Source organism: Atractosteus spatula, chromosome 9 (assembly GCF_055471065.1).
Source record: "Atractosteus spatula isolate fAtrSpa1 chromosome 9, fAtrSpa1.hap1, whole genome shotgun sequence".
NCBI lineage: Eukaryota > Metazoa > Chordata > Actinopteri > Semionotiformes > Lepisosteidae > Atractosteus > Atractosteus spatula.
Window position 1 is genome coordinate 11,624,564 of NC_142714.1, and position 18,850 is coordinate 11,643,413.

Consider the following 18,850-nt stretch of genomic DNA (forward strand, 5'->3'; position numbering starts at 1 on the left):
CAGGCTTCGCTTGATCTTGTCAGCATGAACGTTACTGACAAGTCCTTTAAGAAATAATGACTGCTATCCAGCTTTTGATGGGAAACAATAGATAACCCTTGCTGGCAACATAAAAAAACACCATACAAAAAAAGACGTTAACACTTGCATTTGGATGTAAACAGTCCTTTCTAGTCCCTACCCTGAAAAGACGTTTCCAGGAGTAGGCTGAAGACCATTAGATTTCAGGTTATCAGTGATTAAAACAATATCACAGCCTTTTAAAGATTTTTTCTGCTTGCTCCCTTTGTACACAAGTATCCAACAACGTACGTTTCAGACACACTTTCACTAACCTTAGGCAAAGATGGTTGTCCGGTAGTATACAGTCATTTAGTGCCTCACTTGATACCCCATGGTTGCCAAAGAAGCCAACAAAATAGGATTACTGTATTTAAACTACCCTTTACCTAGTCTATCATTATTTAGTATCAGCATGTATTTCCTCAGCAGAGCACGCAGCTCACTTTGGTATGTTCAAGTACAATATTTTACATCTTCCATAAAGAGAAATAGCTGTGAAATGTCTACAGGTTTTCACGACAAAGAATTTTTTTAAATCTGAGTCCCGAACAACACTTAAGTGATTTTAATTTGTGAAAACAACCGCACAAAATAACTTACTGGTTCAGTGAGAGTGCTGTCCTTCTCTAGAAACTGAACGACACAGTATGCCAGCTAAAACAAAAACACAGTAGATTAGGTTTTATTCACTTTAAAATATATATTAATGTACACAATGTATACTAATATACAACTTAAAACTAAGGGAAGATTTCTGACAATGCTACACTTAAACAATCAATGGTCAACATGTCTCTCAATTTCGTCTGGCAAATTGCATCAGAAAAGTGATCACATAAATGATGCTACTTGCGTTTGCCTCAGTTTGTAATGTAAGTGACATGAAATGGATTTTTATATAAACTGAGACGGTTATGAATTCAAAACTGAATACACTTTAATAAATCACTTAAATTCTAAAGTCTAGGAACCAGAAATTAAGTCTGAAAAGCCTTAATCTTTTTCTCCCCATACATTAATTGAATTTTGAAAAATTACATAAACAAGAGCAATGTTACTGATCCATCCATCAACAAAACAAATGGATATGGAAGTACCTTTGGTATCTATTTGTATTAACTATAAAATGTACAGATGCTTCACAAAGCCAACTGCTTAAGTACTCAACTTGGAGAAATTAGTATTTTGGTTTTAGTAATCTGGTGCAGGGTCAGGTTTTGCTCACACAATAGTCCGTTTCTCATATAATGGCTTATATCCGTTATCCTACTGGAGCATAAGCAGAGGTTTGGAATGAAATAACCTTTGGGATGACCATCAATTTATTTTCAAACTCTAATAACTTTCTGCTTGTAAGGTCTGGCTTTACATTAGTCAGAACATAAAAACTTGACAGTATCAGATCTGCACTGGCTATACAATCATTCTTTTGCTGTTATGGGGCACTTACTAGCCAGAAACGTATTCAGAAAGGGATGTTCAATGTAGATGTAAAAAAGATATTTTAATAAGTTTGCAGCCAAGTTGTATTCATTTGCACTGAATGGACCTGGTAATTCTTTAAAGCAAAAGAACAAAAATGTTACCTGTGGATGGTAGACACTAAGTGACTTGACTTTGTGCAAAGGCAGCAAAACTTTCAGTAAGAAAATCTTGTGCTCTTCTTTTAATGGTAAGGCAAATCCATTAATTATGCTGTCAAGAAAAAGTGCATTATTTATATGCTGAATAATATTAAACTACGTAGGGATGGTTTTAATTTCAAATGCCCATTTTCAAAAATAAAACTTTTCAGTTGTAAAGAACACAGGGCCAAATATTTCATTAAAGGTGTTCTTTGCATTAAAACAAAGCGGAAGACAACTTTTTTTATACTAATGAAAAAAAGCGTTGTGCTGTCTCAAATCCTATAAAATCAGGCAATGTGGGTTCTGAAAAGCCATGATTAAGATAGCATTTAGAACAGAAAAAAACTGAATATTCACCAGCAGAAAAACGAATGAAAAATGCTCAAATGAATAATCATTAAAAAAAGCTGAATATCAAACCTTAAAAAGTCAACCAAAACCTTACTTAATAGTTCAAATGCATCACTAATATGATCACACTGTGTAAGAGGGGCAAAAAACATCCTGAACCTTCATGCACATTAAGTCTTGTACACAATCATACTCCAGTTTTTATTTTGAATTTACAGTAGTTAGCTTTAGCTAGATAACAGTACAGTGAATATTTTTTATTAGTGTTTCAGTACAACTGAATAGGCCTGGAATTCAATTTGCAGTTCAACCCAGTTTAGCTTTAAGAGTAGAGAACCACACTAACACATTTGTAGTCCTGCTGGCTCAAAACTGACAAATGGCTTAACTTAAAAAGTTTCCAGTCTGCAAGGGCCTCCTGCATTTCAGCAATGCGAGAAAAACTGTAATGGTGTTATTTTTTTAAATACGGTGCCTGAAAAAAAACTTCCAGCTCTGCAGTATGAATGGCAGTAAAAAAAAGCATACCTTCCCAATATCTCCAGTAGTTCAGCAATTCCATTGTGGTGTTCCGTTTCATAAATGAACCTAAACAATTAAGAAGTAAAAAGACATGCTGGAATGTACCGTACATCTATTTTTAACACTTTTAAAAACCAACATAAGTACCTAAATTCACTGACAATTGCCAATTATACGTGACAGTTCTCAACTTTTTACATTTTTGAAAATGACGGAAAAATAACTTTACAAAACTCTCCAATACAGGCTCAGGATTTGTGCAACCATGTTAAAATATTCAGGTGCAGACAGTTTTCCTTTAAACATCCACTCCTGCCAAACTCACCTATAAAATATATTATTGATCTGTTTCCTGATATACGCCCTTAGACCAAGAAATTTGCCATAAATCCTGTGAAGAGTCGTTTTCAGGAAATCCCTCTCACGTGGATCCTCACTGTCAAAGAGTTCTAAAAGCTGGAAAGAAAAGCAAATATTTACCATCTGTTTATGTATGAAATTAGTCCATTAAAATAAAAAAAAATATCACTTACCTGCAAAACAAATTTCTGGTCAATGTATTTTTTAGCTATATTTGGTTGGAAGTCTGGTGACTCTAAAAACCTAAGAAAAAATTCATAGACAAGCTGGAAAAAGAAAAAAGGAAGATTTAGGAACATGACAATATGGGAAGTGATGTTTCTATATTAACCTAACAACCAGATTAGGAAAATGTTCAGGTGGGTAGCTGCGTCAGCATGCGTAGGCTGCAAAGGAACAAGTAATAGGTTTATTCCATGCTGAAAAAAAGAAGAAAGAGAGAAGAAAGAGAAGAATAAACCTATTACTTGTTCCTTTGCAGATTAGGAAAATGTTACTCTTGGTTTTGAAAAATTGGAACAGATCAGTATAGACATACCAGGTACTACTCTCATTAAAAAAAATGAGTTTTTAAATACTCATTTGAACAGAAATCCCTTTTAATTATTAACCTTCTTGAAGCTAATGAAGTCTTTGCAACAGGAGATACCTGTAGGTGTGGCCATGCAGCTTCAAGTGTTGGCTCATCTTCCTCAGGATCAAATTCTGCTCCAGTGGGATTGGAGGATGGTGGTAATGTCCTAAACATGTTCACTGAAAACTGGAAGAGGGAAAAAAAAAATCAGTCTGCTGACCTGGTGTTTTTATACACCAAAAACCAAGAACCCATGACAATAGCATACTGATAAACGCCATTAATGGAGTTAATGGTGTGAAGTCCTTGGATATTTAAATGTATTGGTACGCTTGAATTTAATGTATCACAATTTAATTTTGATGAGACAAAATTCAAAATGGTTCAAGTAAACTAAAAGCAAGATTAAGGAACGCCTTCTTGCACTATGTTTTGGGCACTTGCTGGCCTAAAACCTTTAAACAAAGGTTTGATCAGCATCTGGAGATTGATCATTGTTTGTACCCGCAAACTGCCACAGTCACATGCCCAGCTCCTACTGTCGCCATCAAAAGTATTCACCCCCTTGCCCCTTTGGGCTTTGCCACATTCTGCATTACAATATGGAATCAATTTAATTTATACAGGATTTTGTTTTTAAACATTGATCAACACCAAACTCTATAATGTCAAATTCCAGGACAACAAGGACTATAATGTAAAAAAGTGTAAGTGGGGTGAAAACTTGATAGAATATAGATCCATTATTCAATAGAAATGGAATCTCTTTGCTCCATTCCACCACGGTGGTTTTAAGTAGAACATGAAAGAATTCAGAGGTGTACTTAGAAGTTACATACAACACAAGGGCTTTTGTTCGCCGATATAATCATAGTGCTATTCACCCCAACAGCAAGAATTGGCATATGAAAGTCTAAATCTGACTGTTGAATAGTAGTACTATATGTTAACGACCATCGCTTTTTAGCGAGAACAGCTTGAAGGCTAGTATGATTCAATCAAGCCGAACACAAAGGTTACTTTGCATAAAGTTGGTTGTGCCAACAGATCTGCTTCATATTCTGCAACACGGTTGATAGTCTGTGCACTTGAATTTCCACACGTTGCTCTGTTCTAATAACTGGCGAGATCAACTTGGTTCTGCTTTCAACATAATTAATCACAAACTTCTTTAAACTTTCAAGAATGCATTTAATTATACAAACATTCCTATTCAATGTAGAAATGAAATAAGAACAGAACCCCTTAAGCAGACATTGCAAGCTTCCAGATCTGTGTATGAGAGGGGGTAATAGCAAACTAAATGAAGAAGTTTATATTTTTCAGCAATGGTACAAATAACACATTTTAAAATGTATTTATTCAATTAAATGAAATGTTAAAGGGAAATGAAAACTTGAAACAGTTTGCAAAAAAAAATTCAAATAGAGATCTGTAAAGAGTGGCAAATGTTTTTCCTTAAATAAAGTGGCAATATTTAGATCATTTAACCTAAATAACCTAAATTATGCTTTGATGGGGATATAATTACCAATCAAGATCTGTTTTCACAACACTGGTACAAATGCTAATGAAAGTACTATGATGATTATTTGTTGCCAGTCTTGAGTCTTTGATGATAAAAGAGTGCAACTTCAAAGTTAATTTACATTCTAAAAAGAAGGGAATCTGAAGCTGGACTCATTTTTCAAAGAACATGTTACATTTACACGCTCAATTGTAACAGTTATGCTAAACAGGAAAAGATACCACTTTGATAAAAATCAAAGCATTCTGATTTAGCTTCTAACCAGCACACACTGAATATGCAACCAATTGAACACCTTGTCTTCACTGCACATCAATAAGGTAGGATTTTAGCCTGCAAAGCAATAACTTAAAAAACACGTTATTGCTGGGTTATTGTTTTTAATCTATACACTTTTGTTCTGAAGTACTAAGCTTCCTCATAAAATATTCTTCAATTAATTGGAAACATATTTCAGCAAAGGTTTTTATAGCAGCTTCATACCTGCATTCATCTAATCTCCACCAAAGTATATTAAAATGGTTAATCTTTTGGCTTTACAGTAAAAAATACAAATTTCTAAAATCAGTTTTCAAAATGAGCTACTTTGACACTCTAGACAACTGACCGGGGTTTGACCTCAGAAATATAACAGTTTGCTAGTCAGCTAAGGTATTCTACTATTTTACAAAACACAGCATATGCGTTATAGCACCATTCACTAAAGTTAAAACTACACCATAATGTAATGCTGTCCTCTGCAGCACTTTAACATAAATCAGCTTGCACTGGTTTGTACATGTTAAACCTTAGTAGATGAAAGGGCAATCACATGCTTTTTATACATTTGAGTGAATCAATATCAGTTTAACAAAATATTAATATAAAAAAAGGACTGTGGTAAAGTACTGCAAGTATCCACAGTAAGATACAAAACACACTGTCATCTTTGTAAAACCAGCCTTGCAGGAGCTCAAGACATTTCAGTTTATTTCTACTATTGATAAGGTCTCTAAATGTAGGATACTGGCACTTACCATATGAACGGCATCTGGATATACGTGCTCTGTGATGACATTTCTGTTGTGCGTGATGTACTCCACCATCTCACTGAGATCTGTTCTTTTAATCTCCTTCCACTTTAGGTCACTTAGTGGATCCGAAACAAAGTCAAACAGGATGCAGCACTGCTGCAGCTTCTGACGAAAAAGCTTCTCATGTTCCGCAGGAGGAACATCTGCAAAAATAAAATATATGTAACTGTTAATCCAATAACATGCATATACATGTGAATATATAAACAAACCACACATGCTCATACTTCTTTCCAACAAATCTCAAACATTGATAAATTCAAACAATGTTTAAACATTTGTCATTTGCAACAATAAGAATGATCAAAAGGTGTATACAACATACACAACATAGGCAGAGAGGGATCAAAATAAATTTCTAAACTGAAGTTCCAACAGCATAAAGTTTGGTGAAACAATGAGAAAATAGGTTTGACTAAGTTTAAGCAGCACATTATCAGGTTAAAGAAAAACATTTCGCTTTCACTCAGACCTGAAAGGTGCCTTTGCACCTCCCTTTTCTTTGGGTCTGTTGAACTTTTAGCACAGTATTGGAATATAATATGTAACAAATATGGTGTAACACGATCTTAACATCCACTTTAATAATGCAGTTAAAATATTACCAATAAATTGCAATCAGGAATTAGTGCAATGTATCAGATTAAGTGCTATACAACTATAGCATGGTTCCTTTAAACACCTGCACTGAACAACAAAGTGGAAATTAGCAACTGAACTATTTAATCTAAGAAAGCTATATGGCATTAAAAGCTAAACTCAATGGGAGCTTTCGTCAGTGTTGCTAGGAGACAGCCTTGGCACAGACCTCTTGATCTGGTAAGGTGGTGAAGAATGAGAACAGGTCCTGAATACTGCTAAGCTTTTCTGATTCTCAGAGAAACTACAGATTCATTTCCAATACAGGAGATGGTCTCAAATATATAGTACACTGCCCAAGAGGGTCACACGTGTATGCTAATGGTCCCTCTTGCAGAACAAGCATTGCTCATTGATTTGATTTAACCACCTTCTGTGACCCATAAACAAACCCACTTCACAATGCTTGCCTTCTTAGAAACCAACTGTGTGCTTGTGGCTGCATTTTTAATAATTTAGCCATTTTGCACATTTAAAGTACAACTCTAAAGTGGTTTGATTATGCAGTAATTGTTTAAAGCCCCTCAAACAGACTAAAGGGTTTTTAGTATACTGCACATTATCAATTATTTAGATTTAATAAAGTACATCAACAGGATTGAACCTTGCTTGTCAGTAACATGCAAGTGTTTATTGATGTACTTCATTGGAACTGAAGACTTATGTTGAAATTAATTTCACAACTTAAGCTGCAAAAGCAGAGTGAATTTCTTTCCAATTATTTACTGGAATTCAATTAACAATTGTAATAGGATTAAGAAGAACTCAGAAGCGATAAAGAAATTTGTCACTTTTTAGAATACTAAGATTACCAATGGACTAGGTACACGAGCCAAACTGTTACTGCGCACGCACACGCACACCTTTCAAGCTCACACACTTATTACTCCGATGTTAAACCATTCAAATGATGCACTTTAAAAACAGATTGTAAATGTCCCTTTCATGGCAATCAGACTCATCACAAAAATTAGGATACCTATCCTCCAATCCCCCTCCATTCAGTAAAGGATTATACATGCTTGTTTCAATGCCTCAGGCAATCTGGGAAATGTGCATGAGTCAGTTCCAATTAATCTTCCTGTTAAATTGAGCAAACTGATCCAACATGCTAGGGTCAATGCCAGGTTTAAAATGGGGCTTTTAATGGGGGCGTTACATGTTTGCAAAATGGAAAAAAAAACTATATAGATGACCATTTGCTGATGGTTTGTAGTAATAAATGAGACTGAACACAGCATGAAACTTCACTTCATGCACTCATGTCATTTTGGTTACAGATGAGGTTTTTATGCAAAACAAGATTGAACGCTTTGCCGAGGGTAGCAGTATTGCGTCCTACATAGTAAACAAGCTTCAGAATATTTTTTTAATATAGTACATCTAAGGTAAATCATTGCAAAGTGAATTTGTAATCTAACAACAAAACAGAATCTATAATGAAACAGACCAGAAGAAAGAAATGGAAACAGAGTTAGCGTATTTAAAATAGTGAACAAGAGGCACTTCTTTACACATAGGCCTTTCTCTCCAAGCAGAGTTTCTTTCAAGTAAGGGCTGGATGGGATCCTTCAGTCAATTCGCTACCAATTGATCTACTACTCATTTGCTACCAGTTATATGCTCTTAAAAAAACAATACAATACAGCAGGTAGAATTTGCAAGGGCCAGAAAAGCCTTGTGCATTATAACACACCAAACAAACATGTTGAAATATCCACCTTGATGTTTGCTCAGTGACACTTGTAATGCTAGTCAGTTCATGGTTTCTTAGCAGCTATGTTGCACACACTGAAATAACAGGCATCTTGTTTGTCATTAAGTGTCATGATGACACTGAAGAATAAGTCACTGCCTCAAGCCACCCAAACTAGATGTGCTTATCTGAAATAGTACATGTAGTGCCCCAGCTAACCTTTCATGTTAACCAACTTCATATATAGCAAGAATAGCTCACTCTCATTCAAACTTTACAAAGCACAGATTTAGTGATGCACGCACTTCAGTTCTAACCATCAGCTATCCGCAGTAAACCCTCAGAAAGACTCCATTTACTGAGGCTCAATGGGATCTTGAAAAAAGTAAAAAATACCAGCAAGTAGTTTTCTTCTTTTATCAGTTTATGCATGCTGCGATTTATTATTCTTTGAATCAACAGCAGCATTTTCTCAGAAAATTCTTAAGCATCTGATGACAATTTTAAGAAACATCACAAAGCAGTGAGTCTGCAAATAATGACCATTGAAAATAAATGGATGGCATTCCCAACCTTTGTGTTCTTTAAAAAACAAAATCAGCCATATCAAAAGTAGGCACATAGCTGCCATTACCGTCCTTGGAATTGGATTGACTGGAAAAGGCTTTTCAGCAATGCAAGGTAATTTGTAACCTATTTTGCTAATTCTCCAGAGATTGTATTAAATAAAAAAATGAAACCATTAGTCGTCTAAAATTATCTTAAAATAGAAAGAAATTGTGGTTTCTGCAAAAGATATTGGGAGCCAGATCAGAACACTACAACAATAGGTGTCGAGTGTAAATTTGAGCGCACAATTGGCCTTCATGTTGAAATTTCAAAGAGAAAAAGCATCTTTCCATAACGCAGATGCAGATTTTGCTTTCAAAAATAGACTTCTCCTGCTCCTTTCCTGGATTACCCAGAACCCATATTTCAGCATTTATCCACAAATCGTTACGGTTGTAATCTGGATGACAAAATCCAGCTCAAGATATCAATGTTTAGGAGACTTTTAAAAGACTACAATTGATTTAAGAACATTTCAGAACTGGTTTTAAAACTATGGCATTTCTAACCTGACCAAACAGGATATACATTTAAACTGATAAGATATGCTTAAGCTTGTGGCTGTAAAATCAGTTTAGCTCTTTCAGCTTGCTATGCTACTGCATGAAGAATACAGGCACCAATGTTTCTGAGGGTGCTTACTCTGCAGCAATTCCAGTAAATAGCAGTGTTCATTTCCTGATAGCCACATTCTCACCGGTTTCTCAATTTCACCACAGAACAGCAAATAGGAATTTGTTTGATACTAAGCACTCAAAATAGCTAGGAAGCATTGCAATATATGGCGTTCAAGGCTCAGAAAAGACAACCCCTGTCTTTCTGCATATATAAATATAGCAGTATATTTACAACCACTCCCTCTACTTCAATAACGGATCTCTTTGTATAGGCTTTTACTTATCTTCATTATGCTTCTTTTACAAGTAAAACGGGAAGTAATGCTCAGGTTTTGCAAGACCATTTCAATATCTCACGAGTCTTTTTTTCCATGAGAATTTATGAGCTAAAAACCTGTTTTTTTCACATGGTTCTCCAATGCATCTTGTACACTAAAATAAACACATACTAGCATATCATTCCTACCTTCTAAATGAAAAGGCATTATCCACAATTAAAGAGCATGCATAAGTCTACTTGTATTTAGTATTTAAGTTTACTTGTCTGTTCTTACATCCTTTTAAGAGATCAATTTTTCTTAAGTTCACAGTACAGGGGGGATAATATGTGATATTCCAAACACAAAAGTATTGAAATGACCTTTTCCAGTACCTGTAATTTTAACAGCAAACTTGTCAACTCCAACCTACACCACCAATGAAAACCACTTAAAAGCAAATGAATTAAAGGGGTGAATCTATTTAATGACTCAGCACTCTAGAGAAAGTAGGAATCCATCTTGATTTGTCCTCTCGTCAAACCCACACTTCCATAGGAGGAATATCCTGTCGAGTTTGTAAATTACACAGTAGAGCTATTCTGAGGAATCCTTAGAAACAAATACAACAGCCAAACCAGAAAACTTTAGTTCGCCTGCAGGAAACAGGGCAGGAGAAGGAAACAAGTGCAGTAAACAGCCTTTCCTTTCAAAATCCACAGATTCTGCAGTCTTGTGGCACAGTAAAGATTAATGGCCTGTGTAAAAAAGAAAATTGTAAAATGGCTGTGAGGTATACCCTCATCTTGATCTATATGCAAGGAATTCATGGCCACGATCAAAAATGAAGCTAAAATTCCACAGTATCTCCAACATGTAATATCTAGTTTATGTACCAGTGAGAAGAAAAATAAATATACATATGAAACTCAAGGTTGCTTTAAAATGTGTTCCAACACACCCACTTGAGATTTTCAGTGACCACGTAGGGAGCTGATCAAGCACATTCAAATGAGGACCTGAGCACTGAGGCAAGAGGTTATCTCAGCCAATGCCAAAAAATGGAGATGCTTTAAAATGGCATAGGAACATCCACAAAAAAAGACAATAGAAGCAATTGATTTATTCATAATTATGGCTCCTATACTACATAAAGCTTCAATACTCACTTGTTAGTGAAAAAGGGCAGTAAAATTGTCAAAAACATTTGGCTGTGTAATGCCAACTACAAACGTGTGATGTTTCAAATACCGTACTAAACCTTAAAAATAAAGTAACAGATTTCTGCCATAATACAATTTAAAATTATTTCCATTATGTTACTAACATAGTAAAAAACAAAAGAATTAAGCATCAGGATTTAGATTGTGGTACTACAACACTCGCTAAACATGTCATTGTTTGCGATGTTGGAGTAATTTGTCATATTCTATTACTGAATAGAAATGGCAAATCCCAAAATGTTTTTCAATATTAGTCAAGGCCTAAAGTTGCATGACTAGGTATACATTACAGAATCAATTAAAATCAAAGCTAGGAGACAGAAATAGCTTCCTGATGTCTTTAACCTTAGCTTCTATAAACCACTTCAGAATCAGAAGCTGTTGAATCAAAAAAAGATAGCTATTAAATTATATGCCTGCAATATTTCAAAAGGTCTGGAACGAAAGCATAAAAAAATGTAACAGATGTGAAGCCAATATTTAAATTTTAAAACTACAGACACTTAATCTAATTTATAAAAAAAGAAACCAGTGCACTGAGCCCCTAGTTATTGCTATAATTAACATTATGCAGTTACTTCTAATTTCTTTAGTCTTGTATGTTTGTAGGCATAGCCAAAACTAAACCATATCTTACAGGAGCCCTTAAATATGTTCAACTTACTTGACCAAAGTGATTTGTGGACTGCAATCCAATTACATAACACAGTTAATGTTTCTCTATACTTAAAATATTAAAGACTCGAGTATGTAACAAACACCCAGGATTTTCTACAGGATCTTAAATAACAGATATAAAACTACACAGAGGTTTCTCCATGACGTTTATTGATCTGATGACATTTTTCCGTTAGCATTCAGCAGGCAAGAGAACAGCAAGAACACTGAATTTTACACAAGACATCTGGACCAGGTTATTTAGGTAAATTATGCTTGTGCAGCCCCCCAAAAAAATATTTGGTCGCACAAATGAAAATGGTCTTTAATGCAAATGTTATGCATGTGTGAGACAGAGTGCTGCAGAATGCTGTTACTATTCAATTGTAAAGGCTTGTCAGAGGCAGCCAAATGTGGTCTTCAAGCACTGTATTTCTGCACATTTTAGGCTAAATCATGTTTCATCAGCACCTTAAACCCTGAGAAAGGCAGCCAATTTGATTTAAGATCTATTTAAATTAGTTTAAGTCATTAATGTCCTAGAACGAAGTGTTCTATGACATAATACAGAATAAGTGGACGGGAATTTGATCGAGTGTTGAATAAGCATCCACCAATTCCTACCTACGTATTATGAATTCCTTATTCAACTTTTCACAAGGATACCGGGATTTGCTCTCAACAGAAAATTTATATCTACAAGAAAAAAAATCTAAGGTCTGGGAATAAGGTTTCATTTTACACGAATGTAACAAGAAGCTATGCAACAACCATGTCTGGTTTCCCAGTGATTCAAGGTCAGCACCAGGCTTTTGTGTGTTAAAGCTACTTCCTTTGTAAGGGTAATTTCGTGATCAACTTCGCCTATAACCTAAACCAGTGAACATAAACCACACAGCCTGTGCTGAAGCTGTAGGTGCCCTACCCCCACACAACACCCTTCCAGGACAGTGACTTCACTTCCTTTGACATCACAAGAGCTTGGGTGGAGGGGGGGGGGGAGGGGGGGATGGGACAGCCAGGGCAGAAAGCAGTAAAACCAGCCTTTTAAGCTATGCACGCAACCTGCCATTCTGTTTAACAATCAACACAAACACACCAGACATTCAACAAAAGCATGCCTTGTACATTGAACACATTTCCCTTTCCCCTTATAGTGAACGGCTTTGTCGGCAGCTTATCTTACAATCACAATAGCCCTAACAGGAACAGAACATATATGGCAACGGTCTCTTCCCAGACAATGAGAAAAATGCACACAACTCACCTCTGAAGTGCTTAAGAACCACTAGCTGGAAAGGGCCATTGGAATTAGGTGCATCCACTACCATCCTGCTGCCAGCCTTATTACATGTCAACATCTATGCTATACCAGGAAGGCAATCCACTTAAGGCAAGGAACCAGCCTCCATTTTAGCACAAAAACAGATCAGAAAATGAAGCTCCCTGCTGCCGGAGGGAACTAGCTAGTTAGTGATGTCATCAGCCAGGAAGAAGCCGATTGGCTGCTCACAACTACATAAAATGACACTAATAAACTGCAAGAAGAAAGCACTGAGGATTGGCTGGCAGAGCAAGAAAAGGCAGTGTGTTTAATCAGATTAACGCTCTACCTCCATTCATCTGTGATTTAAATAGTCTCCCCCTCCCATTGCACGAAACAGGGATCTGACGATTCAAAACCCTTTAGTTCGTGCAGAAAATACTATGCTGCACTACTCCTTTTAACCTTGACAGGCAAGATGAATTGCTCCTTTTTATCTTCGAGAATTCTTGAGATAAATACAGCATAGGCAATTATTAGGAGTAATATGGTAATTTTTGCATCTAAAAATAAACATTCTGTACATGCTCATGTATTTAAAAATACAGAGTATAGGATGTTTCATTCATTTTTCCAACAGGGAAATGAAAACTACACATTTAAAGTCACTTTCAATAGCTTAATATAAAAAATTGGCTCTTATCCAAGCAAGTTTGACATAGCTTATCAATCAATAGATCTGAATATGAATGCACTGGACTTGGACATTTTGATCTCTGAAAATGACAAATTTAAAAGCAAACAAGTGGAAAATGTATCTTATTTTTGTCTAGGTAGCATAAGTAGCTTCTCAGCTCATTCAATCTCTTCATGCTTTCACAAAAAAACCTTCATGACGAATACATAACATTCTAAAGGTACTGTATAATTAACCTTTACTACCACTTATAGGTGCATAAGTAATACAATGATGGATATTTAGCAAACTTATACATCAAAATTTAACTGTAAAAATCTTTGCAAAAAATAGGGGGCTATAAAATTCATACTATACCTTCAGAAACAACTATGTATAGCTTCCAATTCTATACATAAATTCCTGCACAGTTTTCCTAAACAATGGTTCTCTCCTTTTCTAATTAATGTCTAATGTAATTTGCTTTACTCAGAAGTGCTCAATGTTATTCATATGGTATATCAGAGCATTGTAGGTTATAAATGACTGACTACCCAGTTAAAGATTACATTTAGTCATGCAAACAGAAATTGCACGGAGCATTGACTGGTGTAATCACAATATCTAAAATTCAGCAACAGAGAATTTGATTCAGGCTAACTGAGCATCACTTTACCTATGAACATCAGTAAGTCATGTCAAATTTCAGGTTTGTTTTGACCACCCAAAGTCTTAAATGAATCAGGAGAGGGGAAATGAACCTTTAATTTTTCTAGTTTTGGGTTATGAAGAGCAGGAACTCTGGGCAGCTAGAAAAAAATTAAGCTTAAGATCGTCAAACTTGTTTTTATTTTTTTTTCTTACAAGACAAGCAACCACTAAAAAAAAGTTAACCTAAAAAAAATGCCAGCTGATAAGAGATTGACATTTTCCCTTAAAAATCATAAATAAAATTGCTTTTATAAAAAAACATTTTAGAAATGTTACAACCTTAAAGCTGTTAGATCTAAACAACTATTTGCCTCTGCAACAGTCTGACACTTTCCAACACCCAATTAAATTTTAGAGAGCCTTCATTTCAAATAGGATAAGCTGGAAAAGAAAACAACTGGCCCCAGGGTTGCATCCAGTGTCTGAGGAACACGAGGCGAGGTTATGGTAAGCACTGAGCATTCCTCACCCGACACTTGGGTTTCACACAACTTTACGGTATTTAACTGCAGAATTAGACAGAATTCCAGTCCATCCCATTCCCAAAAACAAGATGAGTTCTTAACAGTTTTCTCCCTCGTAACCCTTTAATACACATAACAAAATAAAGACAATAGAGGCAGACTGCTCCTTTCATATACACCCACTGCGATTATATTTTCTCCAGGTTTGTTACAGACACAAATATCTTATGAAGAGGTACAGTAGAGACCACTATGGCTGAAAGTCAGCAAAAAACAAACTACTTTTTAGCTGTGGTTCCAAAAGTCAAACATTCTAATAGACCTCTACATGATTTACAAGAAAGCAGGCATATGGGTTAGTTGCTTCACTTTAAAGCCAAGTCTTCACTTCACAATGACCCACTTATAGATGAAATTTGTCTATTTTATCCATGTGAACTGCATACTGAATCTGCAACCTGATCTATTATCCAGAGCAACAGTCCCTAGTTAATTGATGTTACTATAGAAATAAATATATATAAATAGTTTCTTCTGTTTAACATCTGTGGCAGTTCTCACTCAGCTAAAACCACTATCATATGCACGCCCCAACACTATAACAAGGTCACCCAAATAAAAACTGAGAAATACTGATAACCACCGCTAAGCAACACAGGGCAAAAAAAACCCAGACTAGCAGACGGCTACTCAGAAATCTACCACACTTCGCATGAAGCACAGCTTTGACAGCACACCTGGAATATGAACTAATGAACTTGAAGATAAAAAGGAAACCAGCACTTTAGTAATGCCAGTGAACTGCATCGACAGTATCCTTCATATTCAGGAAAACTCTCCTGCAGACAAACAGCAGGCAAAGAAGGAAAGTTTCATGCAGTCAATTAAGTCTATACTTAGTGCAAGTCTGAACAACTGGAAAATGTATTCCAGTAACATTAAAATACCATTAATTGTAATGAAATCCTACTTATTTAATGCAACACAGTGGTGTTAGAAAGTTCTATAATGAGCTTCAACCATTCTTACGATTTAGATGAAGATCTGATCACATTTTAAGTCAAATTTATGCAGAAATTCAGAAAATTCTAATGCTTCAACCAGTCTTTGGGAGACTGGCTTGTGTGTTTAGGGTTGTTGTCTTGCTGCAAGACGCACCTTCTGTTGAGCTTCAGTTCACGGACGGATACCCTGACATTCTCCTGTAGAATGTGCTGGTACAATCCAGAATTCATAGGTCCGTTAGTGATGGCAACCTGTCCTGGTCCCGTGGCAGCAAAACGGCCCCAAACCATGACACTGCCACCACCATGTTTCACGGCTGGGAAGAGGTTCTTATGTTGGAATGCAGTGTTTGGTTTTCGCCAAACAATGTTTCTCATCTAAGCCAAAAAGTTCAATTTTCAACTCAACCGTCCACAGAACATTCTTCTGGCTCATCCAGGTGGTCTTCAGCAAAGTTTAAACGGGCAGCAATGTTCTTCTTGGAGAGTAGTGGCTTCCTCCTTGCCATCCTCTCATGAACACTATTCTTGTTCAGTGTTTGCCTGATGGTGGACTCATGAACAGTGACATTATCCAGTGTAAGAGAGGCCAGCACATCCTTAGATGTTACCCTGGGGGTTACCTTTGTGATCTCCTGGAATATTATTGCCTTGCTCTTGGAGTGATTTTTGTTGGTCAACCACTCCTGGGGAGAGTAACAATGGTGTTGAATTTTCTCCATTTGTACACTATTTGTACACCACCTGACAGTGGACCGGTGAAGCCCAAAGTCTTTAGAAATCCTTTTGTAACCTTTTCCAGCCTGATGAGCATCCACAGCTTTTTCTGAGGTCCTCAGAAATCTCCTTTGATAGAGGCATGGCATGGCATGCGTTCACAAGCCTGTGTGGTGAAGACCAGACTTTGGTAGTGAAGACTCAGGTTTTTAAACTGGGCAAGGCCACCCAAACTCACACCTGACTGTCATCCCACTGATTGACACGCCTGACTAATTATCCCCTTAACCAAACTTATAATCCTAGAGGTTCACATACTTTTTCCAACAAAGGACATTTAATGTTGGATCTTTTTGACCAATAAATTAATGAAAAGGTATATCCTTTTGTGTGTTTTATTGAGTTGTCTATTTTAATGACTTAGATGAAGATCTGATCACATCTTAAGTCAAATTTATGCAGAAATTCAGAAAATAATTTCTACTTTCTAGCACCACTGTAGAGAATTCTTGGGTAAAGACTCGATATACCTGGGACACCAAAAGCCTTAACAATCTAATGGAAATTCATAAGAAACCTGCGCATTCATAAACATGACAGTGTAAAGACAAAGATGAGAAAACAGGAAGCCACACAGAAACTATTAAGAGACAACACCACCCACAACATACTTGATACACCTGTCAACTACCTGCTGGAGTTTTCCAAAACTTATAAAAAAAAGTCTTAAAGACAAATTCTTGCTTCAGGGACTCAATGTTAAGCAAAAGGAGACTATTCTGCCCATCTTGTCCAATTGGTAGTCATTAATTGATCCAAGGATCTCATCCAGTCATTTTGTGAAAGAAATCAAGGTCTTGGCTACAACATAGCTGAATGGTTTGTTCTATATATCTGCAGCCCACTGTGTAAAGATGTCTCTTGTTTTCAGTTGAAATGGACTTTCACACTGTTCCTCATTTCCACCACTGTCACACTGTCAACCTTCTCTTTAAAATACAGATTTACATAGAGAGAGCTATTTTGCTTGCTGTGTACAAATGGCACTAAGAAGACACCTTGGTAGAAATGCAAGAAAGGTAAAAAGCATTTAAAGCAGACTCCTAAATTAGTCAAGAAATCAAGATTACCGCAAATGACAGTATATTCATGAGTGAAAATGAAAAATCTACTGCTTTCAGAATTTCCAAGGGAATATTTCTTAATTAATGGCAGCATTAAAATGTGGGCTATTCATGAGTCTTAAGGATTAGAAAACATGACTGATCTTTACAAATGAAGGCTTCTTTAAGAGCTGCTGCATGCCAGTGACTGGGCACAGTGCTTGTTCCTGCAAGTACCATTACATTCCATAACCATAGTAACCAGAATGAAGCGTCAGCAGGCTGGTTGCTAGAGTTACGGACTGTACCAATATTGTTCGCATCAGGTCAGACGCAATGCTTTAAAGACTGCACACCAAGCACGGTACACTCCCCTATATCAAAGTGGACTGAATTGATGTGACAATGTTATATGTAGTAACTTGGATTTTATGCTGACAATTGTGAGGTTTAGTAAAATCAAATCCAGTTTTGAAAGATGTATGTTTTTGTATGAGTGATGTTTTTATAGGGTCATGTATCTAAATCAAGGTTCATAATCATGAAAGTCAAACCAAGGATAATCTTCCCATAGCAGTACAAGACATTTCACCTCTTTTCAGCAGACAGAAGATCTCCTTATAGGTGATTTAGACCCTATATACTGTACATCCTGGATTGTAGAGCTTAACTGTGTAAATGTTCACTCCAGTAATACAAAAATTCTAAGGAAATAATACAAGAAAAATTACCAATACATAAAGACTGTTACAAGTTAAATTTACAGCTTCATATAATAAAGGGTTTTCAGGTCTTTTCCTAGCTTAAAAAAAATACATGGCTATAGTTTGTTATAGGGATTTTGAATGCGTTTTCTTTGTTCCCACCTCCTCCAGGGTTCGTTTCTATTTTAAGTTTTAATGCATTTTGCATGTGTAGATGTATTGTTCTGAAATACATCTTCGTCATTAGTCTCATGGTAATGTTATCATGAGGATAATTTGACTACATTCACTATAAAATTGCCCGACGCAGCAGTGGAATGGAGAATGCAAGGGCGTTTTTAAGTGTGTCTAGGTTCAAGACCAGAGGAGGTAGAGATTAAAGGTTGATTGTGACTCACATTAAAACCCAA

At 36.1% G+C, this 18,850-nt stretch overlaps 1 protein-coding gene across 5 annotated transcripts in view; it reads right to left on the bottom strand.

The window, feature by feature from the left end:
* The window catches only part of ppp2r5ca (protein phosphatase 2, regulatory subunit B', gamma a), a 44,087-nt gene that overhangs the window by 9,777 nt on the left and 15,460 nt on the right, over positions 1-18,850 (bottom strand). For 3 of the 5 annotated variants that reach the window (XM_088924685.1, XM_088924684.1, XM_088924686.1), the window contains exons 4-10: positions 6,043-6,242; positions 3,574-3,684; positions 3,098-3,190; positions 2,890-3,020; positions 2,571-2,630; positions 1,650-1,758; positions 664-717 (exon numbers count right to left, since the gene is read on the bottom strand). In XM_088924685.1, the coding sequence (XP_088780811.1) occupies positions 664-717; positions 1,650-1,758; positions 2,571-2,630; positions 2,890-3,020; positions 3,098-3,190; positions 3,574-3,684; positions 6,043-6,242 (758 nt within the window). Of the gene's footprint in view, positions 1-663; positions 718-1,649; positions 1,759-2,570; positions 2,631-2,889; positions 3,021-3,097; positions 3,191-3,573; positions 3,685-6,042; positions 6,243-13,064; positions 13,313-18,850 lie in introns of those variants that run through there. The other 2 variants (XM_088924688.1, XM_088924689.1) reach the window with 2 other exon arrangements.